This window comes from Haliotis rufescens, unplaced genomic scaffold (genome assembly GCF_023055435.1).
Source record: "Haliotis rufescens isolate VD_foot unplaced genomic scaffold, xgHalRufe1.0.p SCAF_1, whole genome shotgun sequence".
Lineage (NCBI taxonomy): Eukaryota > Metazoa > Mollusca > Gastropoda > Lepetellida > Haliotidae > Haliotis > Haliotis rufescens.
Window position 1 is genome coordinate 19,511,743 of NW_025963779.1, and position 26,741 is coordinate 19,538,483.

The 26,741-nt window shown below is 39.3% G+C and overlaps 1 protein-coding gene across 2 annotated transcripts in view; it reads right to left on the bottom strand.

Annotated features, from left to right (window-relative positions):
* Nucleotides 1-10,748: 10,748 nt before the first annotated feature.
* The window catches only part of LOC124113387, a 48,084-nt gene continuing 32,091 nt past the window's right edge, over nucleotides 10,749-26,741 (bottom strand). For both annotated transcript variants that reach the window (XM_046473692.2, XM_046473693.2), the window contains exons 8-13: nucleotides 25,364-25,440; nucleotides 24,742-24,879; nucleotides 24,060-24,194; nucleotides 20,862-21,007; nucleotides 20,146-20,305; nucleotides 10,749-13,561 (exon numbers count right to left, since the gene is read on the bottom strand). In XM_046473692.2, the coding sequence (XP_046329648.2) occupies nucleotides 13,478-13,561; nucleotides 20,146-20,305; nucleotides 20,862-21,007; nucleotides 24,060-24,194; nucleotides 24,742-24,879; nucleotides 25,364-25,440 (740 nt within the window). In that variant the 3' untranslated portion in view covers nucleotides 10,749-13,477. The remainder of the gene's footprint in view (nucleotides 13,562-20,145; nucleotides 20,306-20,861; nucleotides 21,008-24,059; nucleotides 24,195-24,741; nucleotides 24,880-25,363; nucleotides 25,441-26,741) is intronic.

Consider the following 26,741-nt stretch of genomic DNA (forward strand, 5'->3'; position numbering starts at 1 on the left):
ATGTACTGACAGTAACGCCTATTTCCCTATATATTTCAGTGTTCCCTTATTTCTTTCCATCAGTATATTTATTGCTATGGTGATTACCATTTGTTCAAATTGGTGACCTTCAACTTTCATAACAATTAAGCAACTTAAGACCTTGTCTTATCGGGAATTCCTAGTTACGTCCATATCTTATCGTAACATCTCATGTTATTGGAGCTGATAAGAAGTTTCTTCACCTCAAATAGTCAACCTACCATATGTCAGAACATTCGCCTCCACCAAAGACCATGTAACAGATCCACATATATAGGGATGACTAGCTTGTTTTGTATGTCAAGTCGAGCACACTGTGGACAAAATCGGATATGACAATGACAGCATTTAATAAAACAAATGCAACATTTAAACCTTATTTCATTGTAAAGAAGGATCCTATGAATGGACTTCCTGTGAACATAATTTAAATGTGTAATGATTTCTGAGGAAGAGAGGTTACCGGAAGGCTGTTATTGTCACTAAAATCAGTTTTAAACAGTTTACTTTGAAGTTCACCAAGGACATGTAGAACGTCATGTGAAAATGGTAGCCATGTCAATTGTTCAGTAGATTTGAAGAACAATAGCTTCCACGTTTCAGTGATAAACACGGACGGATGTACGGAGATGGCACATACAAATGATCAAATACAGTAAACTGTTTATAACGAACATGCTTATAACGAACTGATCGATATAACGAACTGAAAGTTAGTCCCGACCATGTGTTGTATATATGTTGTATATACAGTAAACTACGGTTATAACGAACACGCTTATAACGAACTGACGGATATAACCACGGACCTATATACGTCCGTGATATAACGAACTAACTTTTTAGTCCCGACTATTTGCTGTAGTTATGCTGTATATATGCTTATAACGAATTACGGTTATAACGAACTAAAATTAGTAGTCCCTTTGAGTTCGTTATAGCCGTAGTTTACTGTATGCTTATAACGAACTACGGTTATTACGAACTAAAATTAGGTGGTCCCTTTGAGTTCGTTATAACTGTAGTTTATTGTAATCGAATTAATATTTACCGGATTTGTAAGCAGGGTATGTGTTAACAAGCAGTAGCAATAAAATAACCAGCATGGCTAACATGCAGCACAATTGTTTCAGGATTACCGTAGGTGTAACAAATGGGTGTATGTGCACACATGTGCATTTTGAACTGCATGGACGTCAAGCGGATGTGATTTACATCTCCATTAGTAGAGGCGTGTACAGCAACAAACTAACTTGTTAGACGGTATATGTAGATGTATGTTTCATTGAAAATACTATTGCGCCCATAAATATATCCAGTTTTAAATAAACTGGCAGTAGGGCAGGTTATGCAAGGGACATAACTCGCTCCTCGATTACTGGTTGTGCTGCCATTCCATTTTTTAGCAAGTTTTGGTTTGTTTGTTGTTTAACGCCGCACTCAGCAATATTCCAGCTATATGACGGCGGTCTGTAAATAATCGAGTCTGGACCAGACAATCCAGTGATTAATATCATGAGCATCCATCCACGCAATTGGGATCGATGACATGCATCAACCAAGACAGCGAGCCTGACCACCCGATCCCGTTAGTCGCCTTTTACGACAAGCATAGTCACCTTTTACGGCAAGCATGGGTTGCTGAAGACCTATTCTACCCCGGAAACTTCACGGTTCTCCAGCAATAGTATTTCTGAATGATCGTGGACCAGAGCCTATCTAATGTATGAGTCACATTAAGCCACGGGTTACATGCAACAATATGTACAAGAAACAATCCTGAAAAACAGTGATCTTGTAAGAGATAAAAATGTGCAAACTATGACAGGAATCTGTTGATATGAACTTACATCAAGCACAGCCAGCAAAGTTGTATCAAGGGAGGCTACCCCATAATTCCTTCCCAGCCTTACCCCCCAGGTGATGAAAGCAGTCCACCAGACCTTGATGATGTTCAAGATTGAAGGTAACTCAGTGCAACAGAATTTAGTTGCTGTAAACAAATAAACATTTTTATTGACAGAATTGTACAATTATACTATTTCCTTTGTGTACAGGTACTACTTCCTGTGCTAAGGGTTGTAACGTTGTTGCTGTGTTCTACACACACTGGTCTAAGCTGGCCGGTAACACGAAGGGGTGTATATAATTTTGTACATAAAATGACCAGGTACACAAGTAATCTTTTACATGAAACAATCTTAAAAAGGATAAAAAAGAGTTATTTTGTACACAATAAAAAATAATGCCCAAGTAAGTAACTTAAAGGACGACACAATGGAAAATATGACTTTTCTTTACTATATTTCACAGATTCACGAATTATATCTGAGACCTTCAAACATTCGTTTCAGTTACCTCCCTTTGAAATAAACAAATAATGGTTATTGAAATATGTGTTCTTAAAATGCTTATCAATATTCAAATAATTGGTTATCAAATAATTAACAGTTGTTTTTCATGTATTTCTCAGTAATTTTTGTTTCACTCAACAGTTCATCACTCAATGTTGTGTAGAGACTTGGGAGGAACGCTCAACTTGGAGACACTTTGTAACAACCAATATGATGCCACACCCATGTCTTAAAATCTTTAAAAAAAAAATTTAAAAATTAATTCCAGATGATCAAAGTATATATTTCGATTAAAAATTGGCTTACGGTATATGAAAATGTGTACAAAAGTATTTTCATGTTCAAGATTACATTCAAAACTGTGTACAAGATTGCAGAAATTTCTGTGTAGTCGTTTTGTGTACGAGATTACCGCAACCCACACAAAGCATGGTCTGGACCCTTTCAACAAAATGATTTGAGCACCACAATTGTTTCAACATTTATTCTGCACTAACAGGTGCCATATAGCACGTGTATGACATGTCAAAAACTAAGTTCGTTTGTTCCAACTCAAAATGCTACAAGTATAAAGGTAAACATTTGGTATCTTTGCTGGCAAAATAACTTCCCTCTAACCCTCTCCAATCTTTTGTTATGATCACCATTATATGGACCCAATATATATTTAAAGTCAATAATAATTTCCACTAAACATTTCCCAGTGTACTGACTGATACAATACTAGTTTAGGGCCCCAGGAAAGCATGAAGAGCCGTGTACCATGCATTGTAAATGTCAGCTCGCACCACAGCTTGGTGCACATGCATTGTAAATGTCAGCTCGCACCACAGCTTGGTGCACATGCATCAGTGGCAGAGAACGTATACCACATGCATCATGCAATGGTCACTCACACAGTATAAATACAGTCAACAAAGAGTTCTGGTTTATTTTTCAAATATTTTCCACAAGAGAATGCTTCGTCAAAGTGTAAAAGTAGGGATGTGTTTCAAGTAAGGTAATGTCCTCGTAACACTGACTTTCTTAGAAATAAGGGGCGTCGGACATTCCCCTCGACATAACATATCTGTTACTTATCTTGCATCCCCTTTAATAATTTGAAGGTCAAAAGTACTATGCAGAAAATCCCTGTCCTATTTATGGTAATTTGCTTTAGTACATATAATCTATAGGCCAATAGCTTTAAAATACAGTATTTGTTTTTGACATTCAGAAATCTGCATTTTTCTGCTGCAGTGACAAACAGGTGAATGTATCTGCTATGTAATATGGAGACAGGATATTTATGTGTAATTTCTTGAAAGTGTTTCCTACAAAGTGATTTTTTGTTATTTATTGAACAAACCGTTTAAGATATTTTCTTTCATAAATGGCTTTCTATTGTAGACAGGTCCAGTCACTGTAATTACTATATGGTGCTTATGTCTCATACACAGAAACTTCTCTTTTTGATGTCAATCTTAGAGACAATGTCAAGTCAGGTAAGTGTTATCGATGTATATAAACTTGACACCCAACAATCCTTAATCCACCGCTGTAAGCCGTTTCCCTAAAATCACTTAATTCAAGCTGTTTAATTAGGTAAGTAGCTAGTGTGTCTAGGCAGCCCCTAATTGCCTTGGGCTAGTCATCTTGCAAGTGGTATCTCTTGCCGTGTCACATCTGTCCTGTCATGGGAAGATTAATTACAATTTATTACACCTACATGTCAAAGTTTCAAATATCGTAAACCTAATAAATACAATCACCCCTATTATCATGCTTACTCCAGGCAATATAATTGGTCCACTCTCAATAACACTTGGGTGCCAATAGCATCACATTTGTTCAGAATTCTATTTGATTGATTCTACTATCAGGAATTAAATGGGGACTCTTTGATGTATGAAGCACTTTGTGATATATGAAGCACTAAGTGATATATGAAGCACTATGTGATATATGAAGTATTGAGTGATATATGAAGCACTATGTGATACTTGAATTATTATGTGATATATGAAGGACTGTGTGTGCTTTGTTAAGCACTGCAATAGGTGAAGCACTATGTAAGGTATAGGAAAGGCTCTTTGACACATGAAGCACTGTGTGATACATGGAGGACTATTTAAATAATGAAGCACTCTGTATGATATGTAAAGCACTGTGTGTGATATGATGGAATCTTTAATATATAAAGCACTGTGGGATATATGAAGCACTGTACAATATTTGAAGGACTGTGATATATGAAACACTGTGGTGCATGTACAGTAAGCACTGTGTGTGATATATGAAGCACTGTGTGTGATATATGAAACACTGTGTGTGATATATGAAGCACTGTTTGATGTATGAAGCACTGTGACATATAGCACTGTGTGTGATGTATGAATGAGTGAGTATAGTTTTACACTGCTTTTAGTAATATTCCATCAATATCACGGTGGGGACACCAGAAATGGGCTTCACACATTGTACCAATGTCTGGAATCAAACCCAGGTCTTTCGGCGTGATGAGCAAAAACTTTAACCACTAGAGTTTATGAAGGTCACTTTGATATATGAAGCACTCCGGGATAAATAAAGCACTGTGTGTGATAAAAATGAAACACTGTGTGATATATGAAGGACTTTGTGATATATGAAGCACTGTGTGATATATGAAGCACTTTGTGTGATATATGAAGCACTCTGTGTGATATATGAAACACTGTGTGATATATGAAGCACTTTGTGTGATATATGAAGCACTTTGTGTGATATATGAAGCACTTTGGGTGATATATGAAGCACTTTGTGTGATATATGAAACACTGTGTGATATATGAAGCAGTCTGTGAGATGGCTTTAGGATCCTGGTACACTGAAACTCTTTAATCTGGAAATCCCACCTTCTGGCTGACTACGACAGGGTTGCTGTCGCATTATGCCAAGTGACATTCCTTCATATGCATGACTTGTACATTTGGACAAGATCTGTCCTGGGTTTCTCTGTACATGGCTGTGATAATCAAGGAAAACTCGGGCTATACAACTGTGGGAAAACTCACATATGGGTGAAAATCACATGTTACCCTGGAGTGAGTGAGTGAGTGAGTATGGTTTTAAGCCGCTTTTAGCAATATTCCAGCAATATCAAGGCGGGGGACACCAGAATTGGGCTTCACATATTGTACCCATGTCGGGAATCGAACCCGGGTCTTTGGCGTGACGAGCGAACGCTTTAACCACTAGGCTACCCGACCGCCCCTGTTACCCTGGAATACACACACATGTTATTTTGGGTTTTCTGTTTCCATATGGCCACAATAAGTCAAGCCAAGTCAAGGGTACTGCTAGATTATAACTAAAAGCAGCATTAAACTTCACTCACTCACTTGCCTTGGGACCCGTGAAGATCCGGGGTGAAATAGGTCTTGAGCATCCCATTCTTGCCGTAAAAGGCGACTATGCTTGTCGTAAGGCAACTCGCGGGATCGGGTGGTCAGGTTCGCTGACTTGGTTCATGCATGTTTACAGACCACCGTCATATAGCTGGAATATTGCTGAGTGCGGTGTTAAACAACAAACAAACAAACACTCGCCTTGAACTGTGTAGTTAACAAGTAACAAGGGCTACTCACAACGTGTCAAGGAAACTGAGAATGAAGGCTCTATGATTAATAATAAAGAATTTGAATTATCACAACATGAGGATTCCAGATTAGAATAGGTCCCCAGCAACCTATGCTTGATAGATGAGGTGACTGCGTGGATCGTGTGGTCAGGCTCAGTACCTTGGTTGATTGGGTGTGAGACTGTCATCGTACCCTGATGGTGAGGAACATTGCGCTGGGTGTCTGCTGCAGAATAAGTGACTTACAGACCGCCATCAAATAGCAGGAATATTGCTGATTGCATAGCGACCTATGCTTGATAGACGAGGTGACTGCGTGGATCGGGTGGTCAGGCTCAGTGACTTGGTTGATTGGGTGTGAGACTGTCATCGTACCCTGATGGCGTGGGACATTGCGCTGGGTGTCTGCTGCAGAATAAGTGACTTACAGACCGCCATCAAATAGCTGGAATATTGCTAAATGTAGGGTTAAACAACAAACAAATCATTAAGATGTCAAAATTAGTCCAACAAAAACTCCAGACCACAACACAAGACATAACTTGATGTTATTATGTTTTAATTTCAGTGATCAATATACAAACTTCATTTGAATCCTTTTCATCAAAATATACAAATAAAACATGTATTTACATGCAACAAATACACAGATAACAAACTACAAAATGACAAGACATTCATATCACTATTAGAGAATTATGTATCATTTCATGTGATAATTCCTGAACTTAAATCACAACATGGGTTTCAACTGAAACAGTACAGTATTGTTAAAATGCCCTATTCATCCATCATAAGACACTTTATTAAAGAAACATTACAAACAACAAGTTAATCTCTTTGAGAAGTGGATTTTCTTTCTGGATAAAAGATTTGTATCATATTTTTTCCATATAAAACCGAAAAAGGTTAAAATATTGCTTGCTTCTGATGATCTATTTAGAGGGGAGAACTTGATGGTTTGTATTTTTCATGGCAATGGTTTGTTCATGCAGACATTGATTTAAGTGCAATTTCATGAATTCATCAGATTAAATATTCAAAGCAGTCCTCAGTATTTCAACATTGTATCACCATTAACATAACCACGTGGTTATAATGTGTTATAACTGTCATAATTACCATAGTAACACAGTCCAGCTGATATAATAACACTGAATATAAAATGTACATTTAAATGTGTATAACTCACAAAGTTCATTGCCATTGTTAATTCCAGTCATACTTTGAAATGTGTTCCAACGAAGTTTATACCAGTTTTCCAGGAATATGTCAAACTGAATTAGTTGTCATTGGCCTGGAAAAGCATTGGTTCAACATAATGGTGAAGGCTATGGTGGTTTGTGTAGCATATCTTTAGTAATCTAAGTCAGGGATTGATTTCGCTATATCCAAGCTGCACCAGTGCAGGTAAAACAATTGCAAGTGCAGGTAACTTTTATTGCCAGGTTGCACCCAGTGCAGGTAACATTTCTAACCACAAGTGCACGGCAGCAGTTATATTTGATTAAAGTAGAAAACTGAATTCATTTAGAACTGGCTGCAAATCTTTTCAAATCCAGGAAACAAAAGTTCCTGAAAATAGTGAAATACACAGGTCTGCATGCAGTGAACTTGCAGAACTAATTCTTCACTAGAACAGTCACTCATGAGGTTACAATCACATCAAACAGACACTTTGAAACTTCTTTTTAAGGTTGTTTACTCGATATCATGATGTGATTTACCCAAAATAAAATACTGAAGCATATTCAAAATAACTGAAAATACAGTGTTTCTATTTATGATAAACCAGTGCTGCCAATATTATGGTGGTGCAGCCTGATAAATTACTTGTTGCACCTGGTGCTGGTGGTAAAACAGAATGAAATTGTACCCTGTAAGTAACTGTACCATATTTCAGTGTATTATGCTCTCCGCTCATCAAAACAAAACAAGAAACAATTTGTGAAGATGATGCATACCGGTACATGTTTCCTTCCTGACATTTGTATTTATTATTTTTTTATTGTAAGCTTATTCCTATTTGAGGGACAAGCCTGTGCTAATATTGCAAACGTGAGAAGAAGAAAAATGTTAGAAATCAGTGTTTGATTAAAAATATACTTTATACAAACAACATTATTTAGTCTTAAATTGGTGCGGCCTATTGAAGCATCATGAAGCGGAACCTAGTTGTAAGAAGAGGGGAGAAGTAGAATAGGTCGTCTCTAACAGTGTCACTGGTAATACATGGAGTTCTCCAACAAGGAATCACAGAATTAGCTCTTGGTCCAAATGGTTGTGAGACAGGATTGTTAAAGCAAAATGTTAATAACTTGCTATACTGTCAAGGGCCAGAGTTGTTGCCCCCGGCAAATCTGCCGCATAAAAGAAAGTAAATGCTTGAAATTTGGATATGACCAAACATTTACAAGAGTTATCAAACATTGCAAGGCTGAAAACAGTCGTTAAAACACTGAAAAAATTAGGTCTGGAGAGTATTGAGCAGGTGTCTATGTACAGGATTTGGCACATATTGGAAAAGGATTGCTTGACAGGATATATACAGCAATATAAAGGCTATATACAAACTATATGATACACAACTTCAAACATCCACAATTAAATAGATCCTTGAAAGATATCATATGGCAGTTTTCATATCATACCCCATATCAAACCAAGATATCCACGGGCTGATAAATTGGTGTTTTGGGTTGAAATAGGGTATGATATGACAACTGCTACATAATAACCTTTTTAAAATAAACAACTAGCAGAACATCAAGTTGTAAAATGTATCTATTTGCAAGTGAAAGCAATACAGTTTCACCTCGTTTGGAAGACATTGTCACGGGAAAGCTAGCCGAGCAGACGACACACCAAGGGACATAACTCCAATTTCTTACCACCCAGGCTGATATCAATTGCCTATTCAAAATTCATTGACAAGCCATATCAGCCTGGCAAGGGATGTAATATGGGTCTGGTTAGTACACCCCCTGAAACCATCCTTATATCATTGATAGGCATAGGATATATGTAGTTACCATTCATCAATTGCTTGTTCAGTGGATATATAAAGGAATATGTCATCTTGAATGCCATCACAGTGATAGTGTTATAGAAGGTCATACAGGTATATCCTTACGGGTAAAGCTGAAAACACAAGACTTGTATCAACAGTAAAACATAATGAACGTGTATCAACAATGAAATCTCTGCCATGTAGAATTTGGAACACACACAATGACAGAGACAATAAATGTCACTATTTGTTTTGATTTTAAATATAGTGATCAAGCAAGAACCTCATTCTGGAAATGAACCACAAAAGACTTAAAGGGAAATATCATGGAAAATTGCTGTCAATAACATGTCTGGTGAAAGAGGTGTATTCCCCCTTCCCTACTGTAATTCCATTATTGGTTTATATCATCCCTGACTAGCCCTCATGTTTTGCTAGCATAATGAGTCCCCTTGCCTACCAGCAACTATAATAGCAAACATATATTCTATCTTTACAATATAAACAGTTAATGCAGGCATATTTCCCTTGATAATTATATTTACAGAGGATTTATGGAGAATTAAATCAAGACTTTTCTTCTACCTTAGATACCTCAGCAGAAAAGATAAGGTATTTTGCAATACAATCTGCAGTAAAGCTAACACTTTGCCTGGTGGGGTGACATACGGTTAGTATCACATAGCACTGGATATAACCACACTATGAAAACAGCTTGTGGCTTGCTTGTTCAAGATGGATTTCCTGATGTGGTGTAAAATGTAAATGTTCTAATGCCCAAACTGAAGTTGTTGATTTGTCACATGATCTTAATGTTTGAATGAATGACAGATGAAGTTAAAAGATCTACAAACTTATGGATATTCGGGTGTACAGAGTAGAAAGATGGCAAATATTTATCACATAAATGTTTGTAAGCTTGACATACTAGGAGAAAGTGAAACTCATCTTCAATTGAATTTGTGTTACACAATGTGCATATTCTGTCTCTTCTATCAGTGTGATTATATCTACCAGTCTCTATATACAGGTTGTGAGAGGAACATCTAAATCGCTATGTCACATAGAAACAGAATTGTTAGTTAACAACCACGTCACCTACATGTAAATACGCATTGTACTATAGGCCTGTGGCCTTTTAAGTACTGAATAAACTGATTGACTGATGAATTACAGATGACACCTTAGTTAATAGTGCAACACATTGGCCATTGAACACTATTCTATTTAGGGATATCTGGAGATGTATCAAGTCATGGAAATATCAAGCCAAATTGACATTTTCAACATGGCTGACAATAGCAGCCATGTTTAAAATTGAATTAAAATTGTGTATACACAACATTTCAGCTTCATAAAGCAAGAAGTTTTAGAGGAGCTCTCTTGTATGTGCAACTACTTATATGTCTGACAGTGTTTATCAGTTTGACACAGGATGCACACATCCGCTCTCTGACGGTCCTGAAGCCACATTAACTACTCTTGATTTAATTTATGTTGGAGTGCCCTGTTCTCTTATCACCTTTTGTATGAGCACATTGTCTACTCACTTATTCAATGGGCACATTGCCTACCCACTTATTCAATGGGCACATTGTCTGCTCACTTATTCAATTGGAACATTGTCTTCTCACTTATTCAATGAATCCATTGTCTACTCACTTATTCAATGGGCACATTGTCTACTCACTTATTCAATGGGCACATTGTCTACTCACTTATTCAATGGGCACATTGTCTTCTCACTTATTCAATGGATACATTGTCTACTCACTTATTCAATGGATACATTGTCTAATCACTTATTCAATGGATACATTGTCTACTCACTTATTCAATGGGCACATTGTCTACTCACTTATTCAATGGGCACATTGTCTATTTACTTATTCAATTGGCACATTGTCTTCTCACTTATTCAATGGATACATTGTCTACTCACTTATTCAATGGGCACATTGTCTACTCACTTATTCAATGGGCACATTGTCTACTCATTTATTCAATGGGCACATTGTCTTCTCACTTATTCAATGGATACATTGTCTACTCACTTATTCAATAGGCACATTGTCTACTCACTTATTCAATGGGCATATTGTCTACTCACTTATTTCAATGGGCATATTGTCTACTCACTTATTCAATGGGCACATTGTCTACTCACTTATTCAATGGGCATATTGTCTACTCACTTATTCAATGGGCACGTTACGTTCACACCTTTTTCACTGGCACATTAGGTTGAAGGATTGCATAGGATAAACTATTGTGATAAATAGTCTTGAGCATTCTGTATGGTCATAATTTCTGGGACATGGGAAAAAAAAATATTTGTCAAACCCATTGTGTCCATTGTGATGATTATGATCAGTCATAGCTTTCGTCCATGGGAGGCGTGCCAATTAACAGGCAATTTGTCAGAGGGGTATCTAAGTACTATTAGACTAGATCTAGATTACCAGTTGTCAGACTTTCATTTTTGTGGAAGCTTTGGTGGCTGAGTGGGTTAGATTGCTGACTTTGTGTGCTGGCGATTTGGTGTCTCACTCTGGCAGGGACTCAACCTAAAAAAGTACGAGAATCTGTACTTTAATAAGAAAGTGTTATCCCAAATATATGATCAGTCCTGTATGACTTTGTCACGTCACTGGACAGGTCTGGCTTTGTCACGTCACACTGTACAGATCTGGCTTTGTCACGTCACACTGGACAGGTCTGGCCTTGTCACGTCACACTGGACAGGTCTGGCCTTGTCACGTCACACTGGACAGGTCTGGCCTTGTCACGTCACACTGGACAGGTCTGGCTTTGTCACGTCACACTGTACAGATCTGGCTTTGTCACGTCACACTGTACAGATCTGGCTTTGTCACGTCACACTGGACAGGTCTGGCTTTGTCACGTCACACTGGACAGGTCTGGCTTTGTCACGTCACACTGGACAGGTCTGGCCTTGTCACGTCACACTGGACAGGTCTGGCTTTGTCACGTCACACCGGACAGGTCTGGCCTTGTCACGTCACACTGGACAGGTCTGGCCTTGTCACGTCACACTGGACAGGTCCAGCTACACAGTCAAATCCCTGAGCATAGCATGTCCAGTCACATCGGGCACATGATTCTCTTCTGCCCTTTGTCAGGTCTGGGGCATACAGGAGAGATTGTATTGGGCACTAGGGCTGGGACAGGTAACTCAGGCACTCGGATGGGTGGGTACTGAGAAGGACCCGGGTACCCACAGGAACGTGATACATTGTTAATGACAAAAATTACCGGGAATTCTATGGTTATAGTACAAGTCACTAATGATCGCATTTCCTTCTGAATATGTGCCCATACTTTCTGACCTTATACGAGCACAGTCCTAGATAACATCTCTCTAGGAACACCATTCAGAATCCAAATGAATGACGTTTCACTGGGGGCACATTCACACTCTTTTAGAGGCACATTCAAATCCATGAATGATGTTTCCCAGGCATATGTTCACAGCCCTAAATGATGATTCCCTTGGTGCACATTCACAGTGCCAGTTAACATATCCCCCTGGCCATACATGCACAGTTGTAAATGAATATCAGCCGAATATCCATATCCAACATTCACATATCTAATGATGTTTCCTTTGGCACTCAATCACAGTCCTCATCAAGTTTCCATTGGCATACATTAAGAGTTCTAATGCAGTTTCCCTGGGCACACATTCACAGTTCTAATGACGTTTCCCTGAGCACACATACACAGTCCTAAAGATGTTTCCCTGGGCACATATTCGTAGTCCTGATGATGTTTCCCTGGGCACATATTAACAGTCCTGATGATGTTTCCCTGGGCACACATTGACAGTCCTAATGATGTTTCCCTGGGCACACATTAACAGTCCTGATGATGTTTCCCTGGGCACATATTAACAGTCCTAATGACATTTCCCTGGGCACATATTCGTAGTCCTGATGACATTTCCCTGGGCACAAATTCACAGTCCTAATGATGTTTCCCTGTGCACACATTCACAGTCCTGATGACATTTCCCTGGGCACATATTTGTAGTCCTGATGACATTTCCCTGGGCACACATTAACAGTCCTGATGACATTTTCCTGGGCACACATTAACAGTCCTGATGACATTTCGCTGTGCACACATTAACAGTCCTAATGATGTTTCCCTGGGCACACATTAACAGTCCTGATGACATTTTCCTGGGCACACATTAACAGTCCTGAAGACATTTCGCTGTGCACACATTAACAGTCCTAATAAAGTTTCGCTGTGCACACATTAACAGTCCTGATGACATTTCCCTGGGCACACATTAACAGTCCTAATGATGTTTCCCTGGGCACACATTAACAGTCCTGATGACATTTCCCTGGGCACACATTAACAGTCCTGATGACATTTCCCTGGGCACACATTAACAGTCCTGATGACATTTCCCTGGGCACATATTCACAGTCCTAAAGACACTTGTGTAGGTTCACAATCTTAGGGCACACTGTGTAAGGTCATTGATGATGAGGCTGTAGAAATGGCAGGGCTGCTCAGCACTGAAGCGTACTCATTCAGAGCCTGAAACAGAACAAATGTATACTGCATTGGTGAAGATTCTTTGAATAAAGTTGTTTTTATGTCAGCAGTGTTGCAGCTGTGTTACATTTCCAAATTTGTCACCTCAGTGTCCAAAATAATATCTGAAGCAATTCCCAAATTTGACTTGTACCATTTGTTCACATTTTTTCAGATGAACAATTAACTTGCCTTTGCATGTTGGTGATGGGTGCCACCATTGGGGACAGGATACTCTCACCTTTTCATGAACATCATCTATTTGCCAGTGATTTATAGACATGTGACATAGTCAGAATCATGCAATGGACTGTGCTTTTAGAAGAGATTTCTTATGATTATGGAAATTCTTTTTGTTGAATGTTTGCAATAGCCCAAGACCATACTATACTTTTGATATAGTTTGTATCCTTGTGCAGTTGTATTTATTATTTTTTTATTTAATAAGTGAGTTAGGGCAAATGATATGACCTTGCACATGCACAGCTACACTGTGCTACAAGAGCTACATAGGTGACCGTCTCTGTGGTCTAGTGGATGGAGCTTCTGCCCAGAGAGCGGAATGTCAGATGTTCGATCCTCGGATGCTTCATTCCAAAAGATATTAAAAGATGTACCTCTTATTACCCTGCCTGGTGCTTGGCATTAAGGGGCTAAAACAAGGACTGGCCGGCTCAGAGTAAGTATACTGTGTCTGAGTGGGGTATTCATGTTAAACTGCATTTGGTCAAACTGGGTATGTGGACTAACTGGGTATCCTGATTGTCAAGGTATTACTGTACTTATTTCCACACAGCTTTAGTAAATTCATGTTGTAAACATTAATACACAGCTTGAGAGAATCTACTGTCCAATCTCCTAAAGAGGGACTTCATGTACAGAGGCACAAACATCAAGTGGTCCAGATTTGTACTTCTCCAGCTCTGGCGGTACACAAACAACACGTCACACAGCACTTGCTACACTGCCATGTTATGAAACAACAACACGTCACACGTCACACGGCACTTGCTGCACTGCCATGTTGTGAAACAACAACACGTGACACGGCACTTGCTACACTGCCACGTTGTGAAACAACAACACGGCACTTGCTACACTGCCATGTTGTGAAACAGCAACACGTCACACGGCACTTGCTACACTGCCACGTTGTGAAACAACAACACGGCACTTGCTACACTGCCATGTTGTGAAACAACAACACGTCACACGGCACTTGCTACACTGCCATGTTGTGAAACAGCAACACGTCACACGGCACTTGCTACACTGCCATGTTGTGAAACAACAACACGTCACACGGCACTTGCTACACTGCCATGTTGTGAAACAACAACACGTCACACGGCACTTGCTACACTGCCATGTTGTGAAACAACAACACGTCACACGGCACTTGCTACACTGCCATGTTGTGAAACAACAACACGTGACACGGCACTTGCTACACTGCCATGTTGTGAAACAACAACACGTCACACGGCACTTGCTACACTGCCATGTTGTGAAACAACAACACGGCACTTGCTACACTGCCATGTTGTGAAACAACAACACGTCACACGGCACCTGCTACACTGCCATGTTGTGAAACAACAACACGTGACACGGCACTTGCTACACTGCCATGTTGTGAAACAACAACACGTCACACGGCACTTGCTACACTGCCATGTTGTGAAACAACAACACGGCACTTGCTACACTGCCATGTTGTGAAACAGCAACACGTCACACGGCACTTGCTACACTGCCATGTTGTGAAACAACAACACGTGACACGGCACTTGCTGCACTGCCATGTTGTGAAACAACAACACGTGACACGGCACTTGCTACACTGCCATGTTGTGAAACAACAACACGTCACACGGCACTTGCTACACTGCCATGTTGTGAAACAGCAACACGGCACTTGCTACACTGCCATGTTGTGAAACAGCAACACGTCACACGGCACTTGCTACACTGCCATGTTGTGAAACAACAACACTTAAACTTGTTCATGAACATCCCATTCATCATGCTCAGCACTTTATTCATGAATAATTTCATACTTTGAAGTTTACACTGTTTCTTTCATGCTGATTGGCTGATTGGGTAGTCACGTGATCTGATATTTGGAGTTCACACAACTGTGAACTATTGCCGGGACTACTTTCCGGGGCTTCCCCGAATTCTCGATCTGTGTTTATGATCAACTCGTTTTTCTATTTTCTTTTTAATCCCTGCATTTATCAGCAATATAATTAATTAAGTATTTTTGCCTGGTCTTGTAACATTTCATCTGACTTATAAATAAATAAGTGCTTTGGTTCGCAAGCTCGGAGCTTCACACAGTTTAACCAGCGCTTTTAAATCGTTCACACTTCAATGAACCCATCCAAACTGAAGTTCAATTCTTAAATAAACCTATACTGTATTTTGAGCATTGATCAGCTGTGAGCGGCCAGCCACTAAGTGATTTTTTGTACAAGTACCACACAATTCCTGTCTATTCCAATGAACAATTTTTCAATGTATCTAGTCATCTGGAACTGATTGTCAGCCGACTGTAATTTTCAGGAGTTGAAAACAGGAAAGTGTGCATAGGTAATGAAACGAAACTAATTGTGCAGTAAAGATTTAACCATTCATATAATGATTATGTCTGTTGTGAAAAACTATCCAACAAAACGTTTAGTATTTTTACTTCTAGCAGACATTGTTATGAGAGCTAACAGTAGAATAATTATTTTGAACATCTGGTTGGTTTACAGATCTACACATACCACACAATTATTTCAAGGTACACTCCTTCGTAAGGTAAAATCAACAGGATGTTCATTGGAGTGGAAAGACTGCTCCCATCACTATTACTGAGCCCACTTGCAATATGACAGGTGTTTGTATGCTTATGCATATGTATTATTGTTAACAATATACAGGGCACACAGATATTACTGCAAAACATATTGACTGGAAACTTATTTAAATATACCAAAAGTACTACGCACTTGAGAACAATACGTTTATTATGCATGGAGGATAATATTGTTGGGTTGATGAGAATGTGATGGAAATTAGAATTTGCCACCACAGAAAGAACAACATTACAATTCTGACAATTACAGGCTGTTGTTTTATTGATATTCAAAACATTGAGAGGTGTTGTCTTTTACCACTGAAATATGTCCTTGTACTATCCTGTATGCTATCTTGATTATCTCTGTTTTTGTAACAAGTACATGTACCATCTTTTAGCATCTTTTGGCATGACACAAACGGAAATCGAACTGCCAACTCTCTGCTCTCCAGGCAGAAACCCTATCCACTACACTAGTAACCTTACAAGGAGAGCATGCGGTGGCGAGGTGAAATGGGGTTTAACGTTGCATCCAAGATTATTGCACTTACATAGTGACGTGCATGCATGTGTGTGGCTGCTTGTACTTGCCCGAACTGATGGCGATTTATAGTGCTAGCCCACTGAGATACCATAACATGAATACCCCACTCAGACACTGTATACTGACTCTGAGCCGACCAGTCCTTGTTTTAGCCCCTACCCTAACAACAAGTACCAGCTTTTAACGTCTTTTGGTATGGCACGGGGATCGAACCCTGGACCTTCCGCTCTCCGGGCGGACGCTTTACCATTAGACCACAGAGGCGGTCAGAAGTTAGATCAATTCACACAGATTAGTTTGTGCTTAAAATGAACTCCTGGATGCCTGACTTTCTTAATTTATTTTCACAGTTTTTTAGATACGTTTTTTCCTTCAAATAAAAGAAATGTAATACAAATTAACACTGAATAGTTTAAATAGAGATATATGATATGAGATAATTTTCAATATGATTGTATTGAAAGCACCAATTAATTCTAGGCAACAAATAATAAATTGATTGAAATAATTCTGAAATTGAACCCAATTAAAGTAAATAAGTGATATTTGGAATTATATAATTCAAATTAAAAACAACACATAAAGTGGGATAGATATGGTAAGACCATGTGGAAACTACCCTCTAACTTTCTGCTGTGCAGATGCCTGCCTATTGCTCCAGGGTATTAATGAGTATACTGCCCTTGAGTTACACACACTGTCGGCAAGTGTAGTATGTCACTCTCCTGTCAGATATAGCTTATAACACCACAAAGTCTTACATCATAGGTAGAAATAAATCTTTGTTATGACACAAGTTGGAATTGTGATGTGACAAAGACATTGTTAACAATGAAATTACAGGTAAAATAAGGTGAATCCAGATGGAATGAAAAAACATATTGGTGTTTTCTGAAGTAGCAAAAAAGTAATGTACTTTTGTGATCATTGTGTACATTGTATCTTGTTTAGGGGTGGGACGGGTAACACGGGTACCCGGGTCGGGTGGGTACTGAGTAGGACCCGGGTACCCACATGACTACCCGGACCCGTGGTTAGTCACGTGATATATTGTTTAATGACCAAAATAATCTAGAACTCTATGGTTACACTACAAGTAACTAATGTTCGCATTTCTTTCTGACTATGCACCCATTCTTTCTGATTATTCATATGGTTGAATAAAGATATAACTTAATTCAACTTCAGTGTATGAATGACCAGATTGTTTAATACATGTATTTTAACACGTTTTGCTAGGGCCATGCTAAAAATGTTCCCATTGGCACATTTTGAGACATCTCCTGAGACCTACAGTGGGTGCCCGGGTAGGGTCGGGTAATAGTTGGGCGGGTACCCGGGTAGTAAATTTGGACTCGTCCCAGCCCTTATCTTGTTCAATCTCATTAAAATCATATCTTAGTTCTCGCTACCGCTAAACAAAGATCTGAGGACATCCCATTACGGGTCACGTCAGACTGACCTTTCGCGAACTTTGACTGACCAATGGAATGACTGAGAAGAAGTCGACATTAGCCAATCAGAAGGCAGCTTTCTCGTGCTTTATGGCACTAATTTCAAATTGGCGACTACGCTTCGAAACATATTTTGACAAATACTCGATTAAAAAGTTGAAACCTGAACAAAAGAACATTCTGGAATGGCTAACAGATGGTCTAGATTGTATGGATTCAGTTGTTTAGCTCGTAACTATCGTCCGGAATACCCCGTGTTGAGGTTTTCGACGTCGCATGAAATGAAATCACATTCCGACTGACACTTTCATGATCTAGTAAGCGACACTCTGATTGGTCGGATGAAATGTCGTTCTGACGTGACCCCTAATGGGATGTCCTAAGATCTTTGTTTTGCGGTAGCGAGAACTAAGATCTGATTTTAATGAGATTGCATTTTGTTTAAAGTTTTGACATGACTCGGTGTATTATTGATACAGTATTACCTCTGATGCTATCAGCATTGTCCTTGACCTTTAAAAGTTCAAGTGTGTTTAGGGTTCTTACTATTGTCCTTCCCACAGGTTATCCCCATGTATCGAGATAGAGATTAGCAGCCGAATGTGTTTTCATATCATAAATATAATATATTTGGATTAAAAATTGTTTTATGCCAGTCTTCGGCACACAAGGGTAATAATAAACTGCTGGGCAAAAGAAATATACACCCATGTTTGCTGGTGGCTAAAAAGAAACAAACAAGAAATGGTTATTCGATTGTGATGTATTTGATACGGGTATCATAGTTGTGTTTCGGACCTCAAGTTTGCAGTTTTTCACGTCACACATTGAAAGACCTCTGTCGAAACATTTAGGGAATGTTATGAAGTGGTAATAGGTTTTTGCAAGTAGGTCTCACATTGACATAGAGCTGAGTAAAAGTAGTTCCTGGCAGGTGACCTCATTTGCATATTTATTGGATTGTGATACCAAGTGCATGGGATTGGTTTAGTACACAGCAAGCAAGTGATGAACTGATGATGTTTGCTATACAGGAATCTTTAGCTGCACTGTGGCACTATTTTTTTCAGTTGTGTTGTCAAGGCAACACGATGAGCTAAACTTCAAATGACAGTAGCGTTCATTTACAAATTCTGGAGCATACCACATAAATTGTTTGATGTTTATTCTTTGTGAAAAATTGTATGCACGTCAGACAAGTGCTGAACTATTGCATTTTGCGTTTTAGGATATATTTGATTGTATTTGTTGTCAGAACAGAAATATCAGATAAATCAAACTGACATGTTTCAATTTATTAGTTTCAATTATTCCAACATCAATATTGGATTGTTTGATAGGCATTACTTAGAAGTTGACGGATGACAATTTAGACCCAATTTTACGGATAACAACGTCTTTAATACTGTAAAAAGCGACGTTTCGGTATAGATCCTTATACCGTTGTCAAGCAAGACTGAATGGGGGACTTAGTACAGAATATATAAAGTAGGTGGAGGAATAACAGCAGAGGATTAACAGTAACAACAATTGCATATGTGAGTGTGATAACATAGGTAAGGTTTGACAACAAGGGGATAATCAATATTGGACTTGCAGTGGATATAAATTGTGTCCAGTGTTATTCTTTATACGTGTAGGATGCAGTACTTTGCGTGCAGAAAAGCCCTGGTGTCATCATGTTTCAGTGATTGCTCACCTATTCAGGGAGAACATGTTCCTCTGTGTTGCTGCTACTTACATTATATATCAACGTATACTGCTCCTTCGTCTGCACTGATCCAGCACGCTCCTTCCGTAGCCGGAACACGGTGTGGAGGATATCAACAATACGCCTGTTCTCGTATTGACGCATGCAGAGGTCCGTCCCGATGAATGTTCCTGTTCTTCCTGTTCCTGGGCTGATGGAGAACAACAGACATGCTCTAACTATGATTCGCAACATTTGGAACTTGATCCTACAGCACCCAGAAAACAATCATGGTGGGCCCACCTGCTTTCTTCCTTCACTGTTTACAATGGTGTGTGAAGAGGCAGTAAAATCTCCCTATAGCAAGGGCGCACTTCTGCAGCTGATTTGTTTGCAGACTTTACATCTGACGCTGCATGAATTGACCCAGGGGGTATCAGACTTAGAGTGGGGGGTGGGGGTGGGGTGGGGTGGGGGGGGGTTTAAATGTGTGCCAGTTAAGAAAACCATTACAAACTCTTGAACTAAGCAGTTGTTTTCAGATTCAAGGGATAAGACTGTTAAACTTTGGTCCTGGATTTAACAGAGAAAGAAAGTTTTTTTTCAAAAGAAGGGGTATAATAAGAACTGTGTTTTTCCCTTGGCCTTCATAATTGAAAAAATGTGTAAACGTTTTAGAAACATAATTAAAGTTTATGTTGTAAATGTGCAAATATTGTCCTAGTGTTTCATGTGTTGACGACTGTATGATGGGTTGCCATGGTTACCTGCAGTGCACTATAAGCGGCGCCCCACTGTCCTCATAGAAGACCCTGGTGTCCAGGATGAACTTGACCAGGGATATAGGCTCCGGGCCGCCATGTTGCGGCCAGGCAGTGTACCAGCAGTGCTTCACTTCTCGTACCAGATTGTTCTGTCAACACATTTAAAAAATCATCTACCTACGTCTTAATTCTAATTAATGTGATATATACATTAGAGTGTGCATATATGTGGGGGGGGTTTTGTTCGCAAAACTAGGGTACAAAATTCTGAATTCTTAGTTTATTTTTACAAGAATGATGATGACCCATTTAAGTAAACTACCTATCTTACATTGTCATCTCCTGTCAAAAAGTGCAGATGCTTCAAAAATGAAAAATGAATTGTCCTGTATTCAGACAGGACCCAGATGTTCCTTCCTGGCTGTTTATCTTTATGTCTTATTGAAGTATTCAGACGTTAAACCATGTCTTCGGATCCCAATTGCGTGGATCGATGCTCATGATGTTGATCACTGGATTGTCTGATCAAGACACAATTATTTTCAGACTGCCATCTTAAAGCTGGAATATTGCTGAGTTGAACAACTATCAAAGAAAATACAGACTTCTTAAACTGAAGTAATGTGTAGTCTTTCATAATGACCAATCCTTGAAACGTTACACACACACCAGGCTCTTGAAATGTTGACCACAGTATCAGGGCTGCTAATGTGTAACAGTGTCAGTAGTGTCAGTATTTCTTATCAGCAATTTGAGTGTCATTTTGATATTCTCTTCTCTTCTTGACCCCTCAGATCCAGATTGTAATGTGTGTGCTTGGGCTGTGACGGGTAACTCGGGTACCCGGGTCGGGTGGATACTCAGTAGGACCTGGGTCCCCACAGGACTACCCGGACCCGTGGTTAGTCACGTGATACATTGTTTAATGCCAAAAACTATCTAGAACTCTATGGTTACACTACAAGTCACAAATGTTCGCATTTCTTTCTGACTATGCACCTATTCCTTCTGACTTTTCAAATCTTTGACTAAAAATATAACTTGAGTCAACTTCAGTGAATGCATGACCAGATTGTTTAATACATGTATGTTAATACGTTTTGCCAGTGCTATGGTAAAAAAATGCCCAATCGGACATTTTGTACCTATCTCTTGTAAGGGTGAAACGATACACCGATATTCCGATGCATCGCGATACTTGACCCACGATACGATATACGATAAACGTGGGCCCATTTATCGAAACGCTGCGATACGGAACGCAAATCTCAAGTACAGCGTTTCCTCGCTATTGTGCCTTTCAATAAACTGCTAACTTGGTTATAGCGTGTGGTAACGCATGGCTCCCCAAAACGTACTTACATTTTTAATAAGCTCAGGTTTTACACCAACAGATGTTTTTCCCCATCTCATTAAACATTATCAGCTGATCCCCGCAAGCACATAACAATGGAAATACCTGTCAGCAAATCTGAACTGAAGTACGCAATTCAATACCATTATTATACTATCTTGTTATTAAAACGTGTTCATTATATATCTGGACTTATGTTTGTAATATATTTTATTAATTTTACTCAAAATTTTATTTAATATTGTTTTCATTAAGTTAGGTGAAATCGTGTGTGAAGAGATACAGCAACCACGGTCAGATTACCGCTTTTGGCGCATTGAAACGAACTTTAGTTGCTAGAGAATGGATACATATATTATAAATGCCCTACTTTGACTCGTCAAAAGTCATATTTGTGGCAATTTGGCTAATATATGTCAACATAACGTTTTCGCAATCGAAATACATGTAGCACGGGAAGTCCCTGGGGTGACTGGTCAAATTGTTCCATAAGTAAAAATATCCTGCAACAGCAATCACCAGTACCAAAATGCTACACTTGTGGTTCTTATAATTTTATATATATATATAGTAAGAGCTGCAACTAAGGTAACAGGATATTGGAATATAGTATTCCTGATAAAACAAAAAATTCAGATATAATTTCTTCGACCATTGCATCAAAGTTCTTTGACGTTGTATCACTGGTGGAGCACATTAATTATTTTCTGGTGTTTGAACTTTGTATTGTTTTTAAGGAAAGTTAGAGAAAGTTCCACTTTGAAGCTGAACAACTTCAGTAGTCTTGTTATTATAAAATAATTTCGACTGTTCCAAAATCATGAAAGGTTCAATCTTGACATGCTTTAAGTCTTGTTTTTTTATCATTGCGTATCGAGATACGTATCGTATCGTGACCAGAATATCGAGATGCGTATCGTATCGTGACCTTCCTGTATCGTTGCAGCCCTAATCTCTTGAGACCTACAGTGGGTACCTGGGAAGGGTAATTGTGTGGTGTAAATTCGGATAGTAAATTCGGACTCGTCCCAGCCCTAGTGTGTGCTGCTGAGTGTTGAATCGCTAACTGACTTCAAACACACAGCTCAGATACATCTAATTATTGCTAAAGACCATCATACTAGGGCAGGGACAGGTAACGCTGGTATTCGGGTCGGCTGGGTCCTGAGTAGGACCCGGCTACCCACAGGACAACTGGACCCGTGGTTAGTCAAAATGGGTGCAGCAGGGTGGCCACTGTACCAGCAGGCAATAACATGCAATATACATGGTATGTGTTAGAGGTGAAAAGATACAACGGTGCACCGATGCATCATGAGTTTTCATGAGACGATGCAATACACGATACACTTTTTTCTGTATCGATACAAGACGATACACTTGCTAAAATACATTACTTCTTGTTTAATGACTCCCCAGTGTTTTTGTCGGTCAAAAATCACAAAATGTGTTGTAATTAAGTTCACTTATAAAAAGAGCTGCAATGAACGTGTGTCTGCAGCCTGCTCTGAAATAATTATAGTCAAGATGGACGTTTCCACACAATTGATGTAAATATGCATATCGCAATATCTATTGTATCGTGACCTTTGTATCGTGATACGTATCTTATCGTCGCCTTGCTGTATAGTTTCACCCCTAGTGTGTATGATGATTATGCTTGTTATGAGTGGGTTTCCTTAGCGGAATCAACCTTAGCGACTGAGTGGAGAAAATCAGACATGGATGTCTGAGCATTGATTGTTTCTCACCAGACATGCAGTGAATAGTATTTGCATCGTTTCCTAAACTTCCTTCAGTAAAACCCTATGTTGTGATGAAGGAATGTTATCCCTGCCTGTTCTCACCTCAATATCCTTGAGTTCCAATATGGAGATGATGTATTCCTGGTGTACATCTTTCTTCTTCAGGAGAATCATGAAGTCCCCGTACCTCTGTAGCGAGTCTCCCAGACAGTCCGGCAGGTAGTGGGCACACTTGGGCTGCAACAATGACACTCAATAAGCAAACCCCTTTACCATCAACCCATTAAGATCCGGGGTAGCATAGGTCTTCAGCAACCCATGCTTGCCGTAAAAGGCGACTATGCTTGTTGTAAAAGGCGACAAACGGGATCGGGTGGTCAGGCTCGCTGACTTGGTTGATGCATGTCATTGTATCCCAATTGCGTGGATCAATGCTTATGTTGTCAATCACAAGATTGTCTTGTCCAGACTCAATTATTTACAGACCGCCGTCATATAGCTGGAATATTGCTGAGTGTGGCGTTAAACAACAAACAAGAAAATACAAAAAACAAAAATCCTCTTCTTTGAGCATGCTTGTTGTGAGAAAACATGTTGTACAGTATCAATAAATGTACGGATGCTCTGAGGATTCAAATCATTTGGAAACATAAACAAAATCTGGACACAATGGACTAAATTTGAGATTACCCATCTCATTGATGAGGATATTTATTATAAAGCCACTGTTCCATTCACACAGAGGGTACTCTGTGGCTGCAGTTCTGTAGAGCAAACAACTCACATGACCGTTTTCCTCCATTGCAGTCAGCATGATGATGACGCGCGACTGTTGTTCCCAGACCATGCGCCAGAAGTCGGCCACCGTCGAGTCCAGTGGTGCCTGTGTTGCAACATACGCTCGCTTGTCATCATTGTAACCCTAGTTGGAAGAAAACCGTGAAAGTTGATGTCAATGTCGTAAGTAAGTCATGATAACTTCTAAAATATTGGCATTGATTTAACTAGTTCCTGAATATATGTCTCAACTGAATGGCTTTGACTTATAATTATTTAACAATATTTGCTTTTGAAATTGCATTTTGAAAATGTTGAGTTGTAGTTAAAACAAGTACATTAAAACATAAGGAAGGTTGTTGACAAGTATGGATTGGGATGTGAATTATATTACATTATAATATTATAAATATTCATGTGTAAAGAATTAAGAATACAACCAACAAGTTCTTTTATCAGATTTACAATAGACAGTTATATCTCGGCTGAGAATTGGAGTTGGTGACCAAGTGGTCGATAATGTGAGCACCAACAACTGCATTGGTCATGTTGCATTATTGTGTCTACTATATCCCTGTTTAAAGATTCTATTTTAGTCGCTCCTGATGTCAGCAAAATGTCATATTTACCGTTACAAAATTGGCATTGATATAATCTGAAGCAGCTTGGCTGCGTCTTCTCTTCAGCTTCACCCTGGTTTCAGGAACTGAAACAAACATGTATGACATTGAAAGTATTGTTTGGATTTGATTACAGAAGTATTATTTTCATGATTGTTTTGAAATATGAATTATGTAAATTAATAAATGTTTTGGGGTAACTCCAGGAGGTATTTCAACATATGACATGTTCTTTAAGATTACCAGGTACGCCAGATAGTATTATTCCTCTTTATCGTGTGTTGTGGGTGAAAAACAGCACTAAGATGATCGTAACTCCCATACTTTAACATAGTCTTACGAAAGTCTTAGCGCTAGGATCGCTTTGTGCAAGTGGGCTTCTGTGTTTATTCATGCTGGGGAATTCCCAGGGGTTTCCTCAGGAATGTGTAAATAGTCCGTCAGTGTTTACATCATTTCAAGAATACAGAAGAACGTAAACTTATGAACTTCAATTTCATTGTCATGTGACAATCTCTGTCTAGTGACCTGTATCATGTGTCTAGTCTAGTGACCTGTACCATGTGTCTAGTGACCTGTAACATGTGTCAAGTGACCTGTATCATGTCTAGTGACCTGGTGTCTAGTGACCTGTACCATGTGTCTAGTGACCTGTATCATTTGTCTAGTGACCTGTATCATGTGGATAGTGACCTGTATCATGTGTCTAGTGACCTGGTGTCTAGTGACCTGTATCACGTGTCTAGTGACCTGGTGTCTAGTGACCTGTATCACATGTCTAGTGACCTGGTGTCTAGTGACCTGTATCATGTGTCTAGTGACCTGGTGTCTAGTGACCTGTATCATGTGTCTAGTGACCAGTATCATGTGTCTAGTGACCTGTTTCATGTGTCTAGCGACCTGGTGTCTAGTGACCTGTATCATGTGTCTAGTGACCAGTATCATGTGTCTAGTGACCTGTATCATGTGTCTAGTGACCTGGTGTCTAGTTACCAGTATCATGTGTCTAGTGACCTGTATCATGTGTCTAGCGACCTGGTGTCTAGTGACCTGTATCACGTGTCTAGTGACCTGGTGTCTAGTGACCTGTATCACATGTCTAGTGACCTGGTGTCTAGTGACCTGTATCATGTGTCTAGTGACCTGGTGTCTAGTGACCTGTATCATGTGTCTAGTGACCTGGTGTCTAGTGACCTGTATCATGTGTCTAGTGACCTGGTGTCTAGTGACCTGTATCATGTGTCTAGTGACCTGGTGTCTAGTGACCTGTATCACATGTCTAGTGACCTGGTGTCTAGTGACCTGTATCATGTGTCTAGTGACCTGGTGTCTAGTGACCTGTACCATGTGTCTAGTGACCAGTATCATGTGTCTAGTGACCTGTATC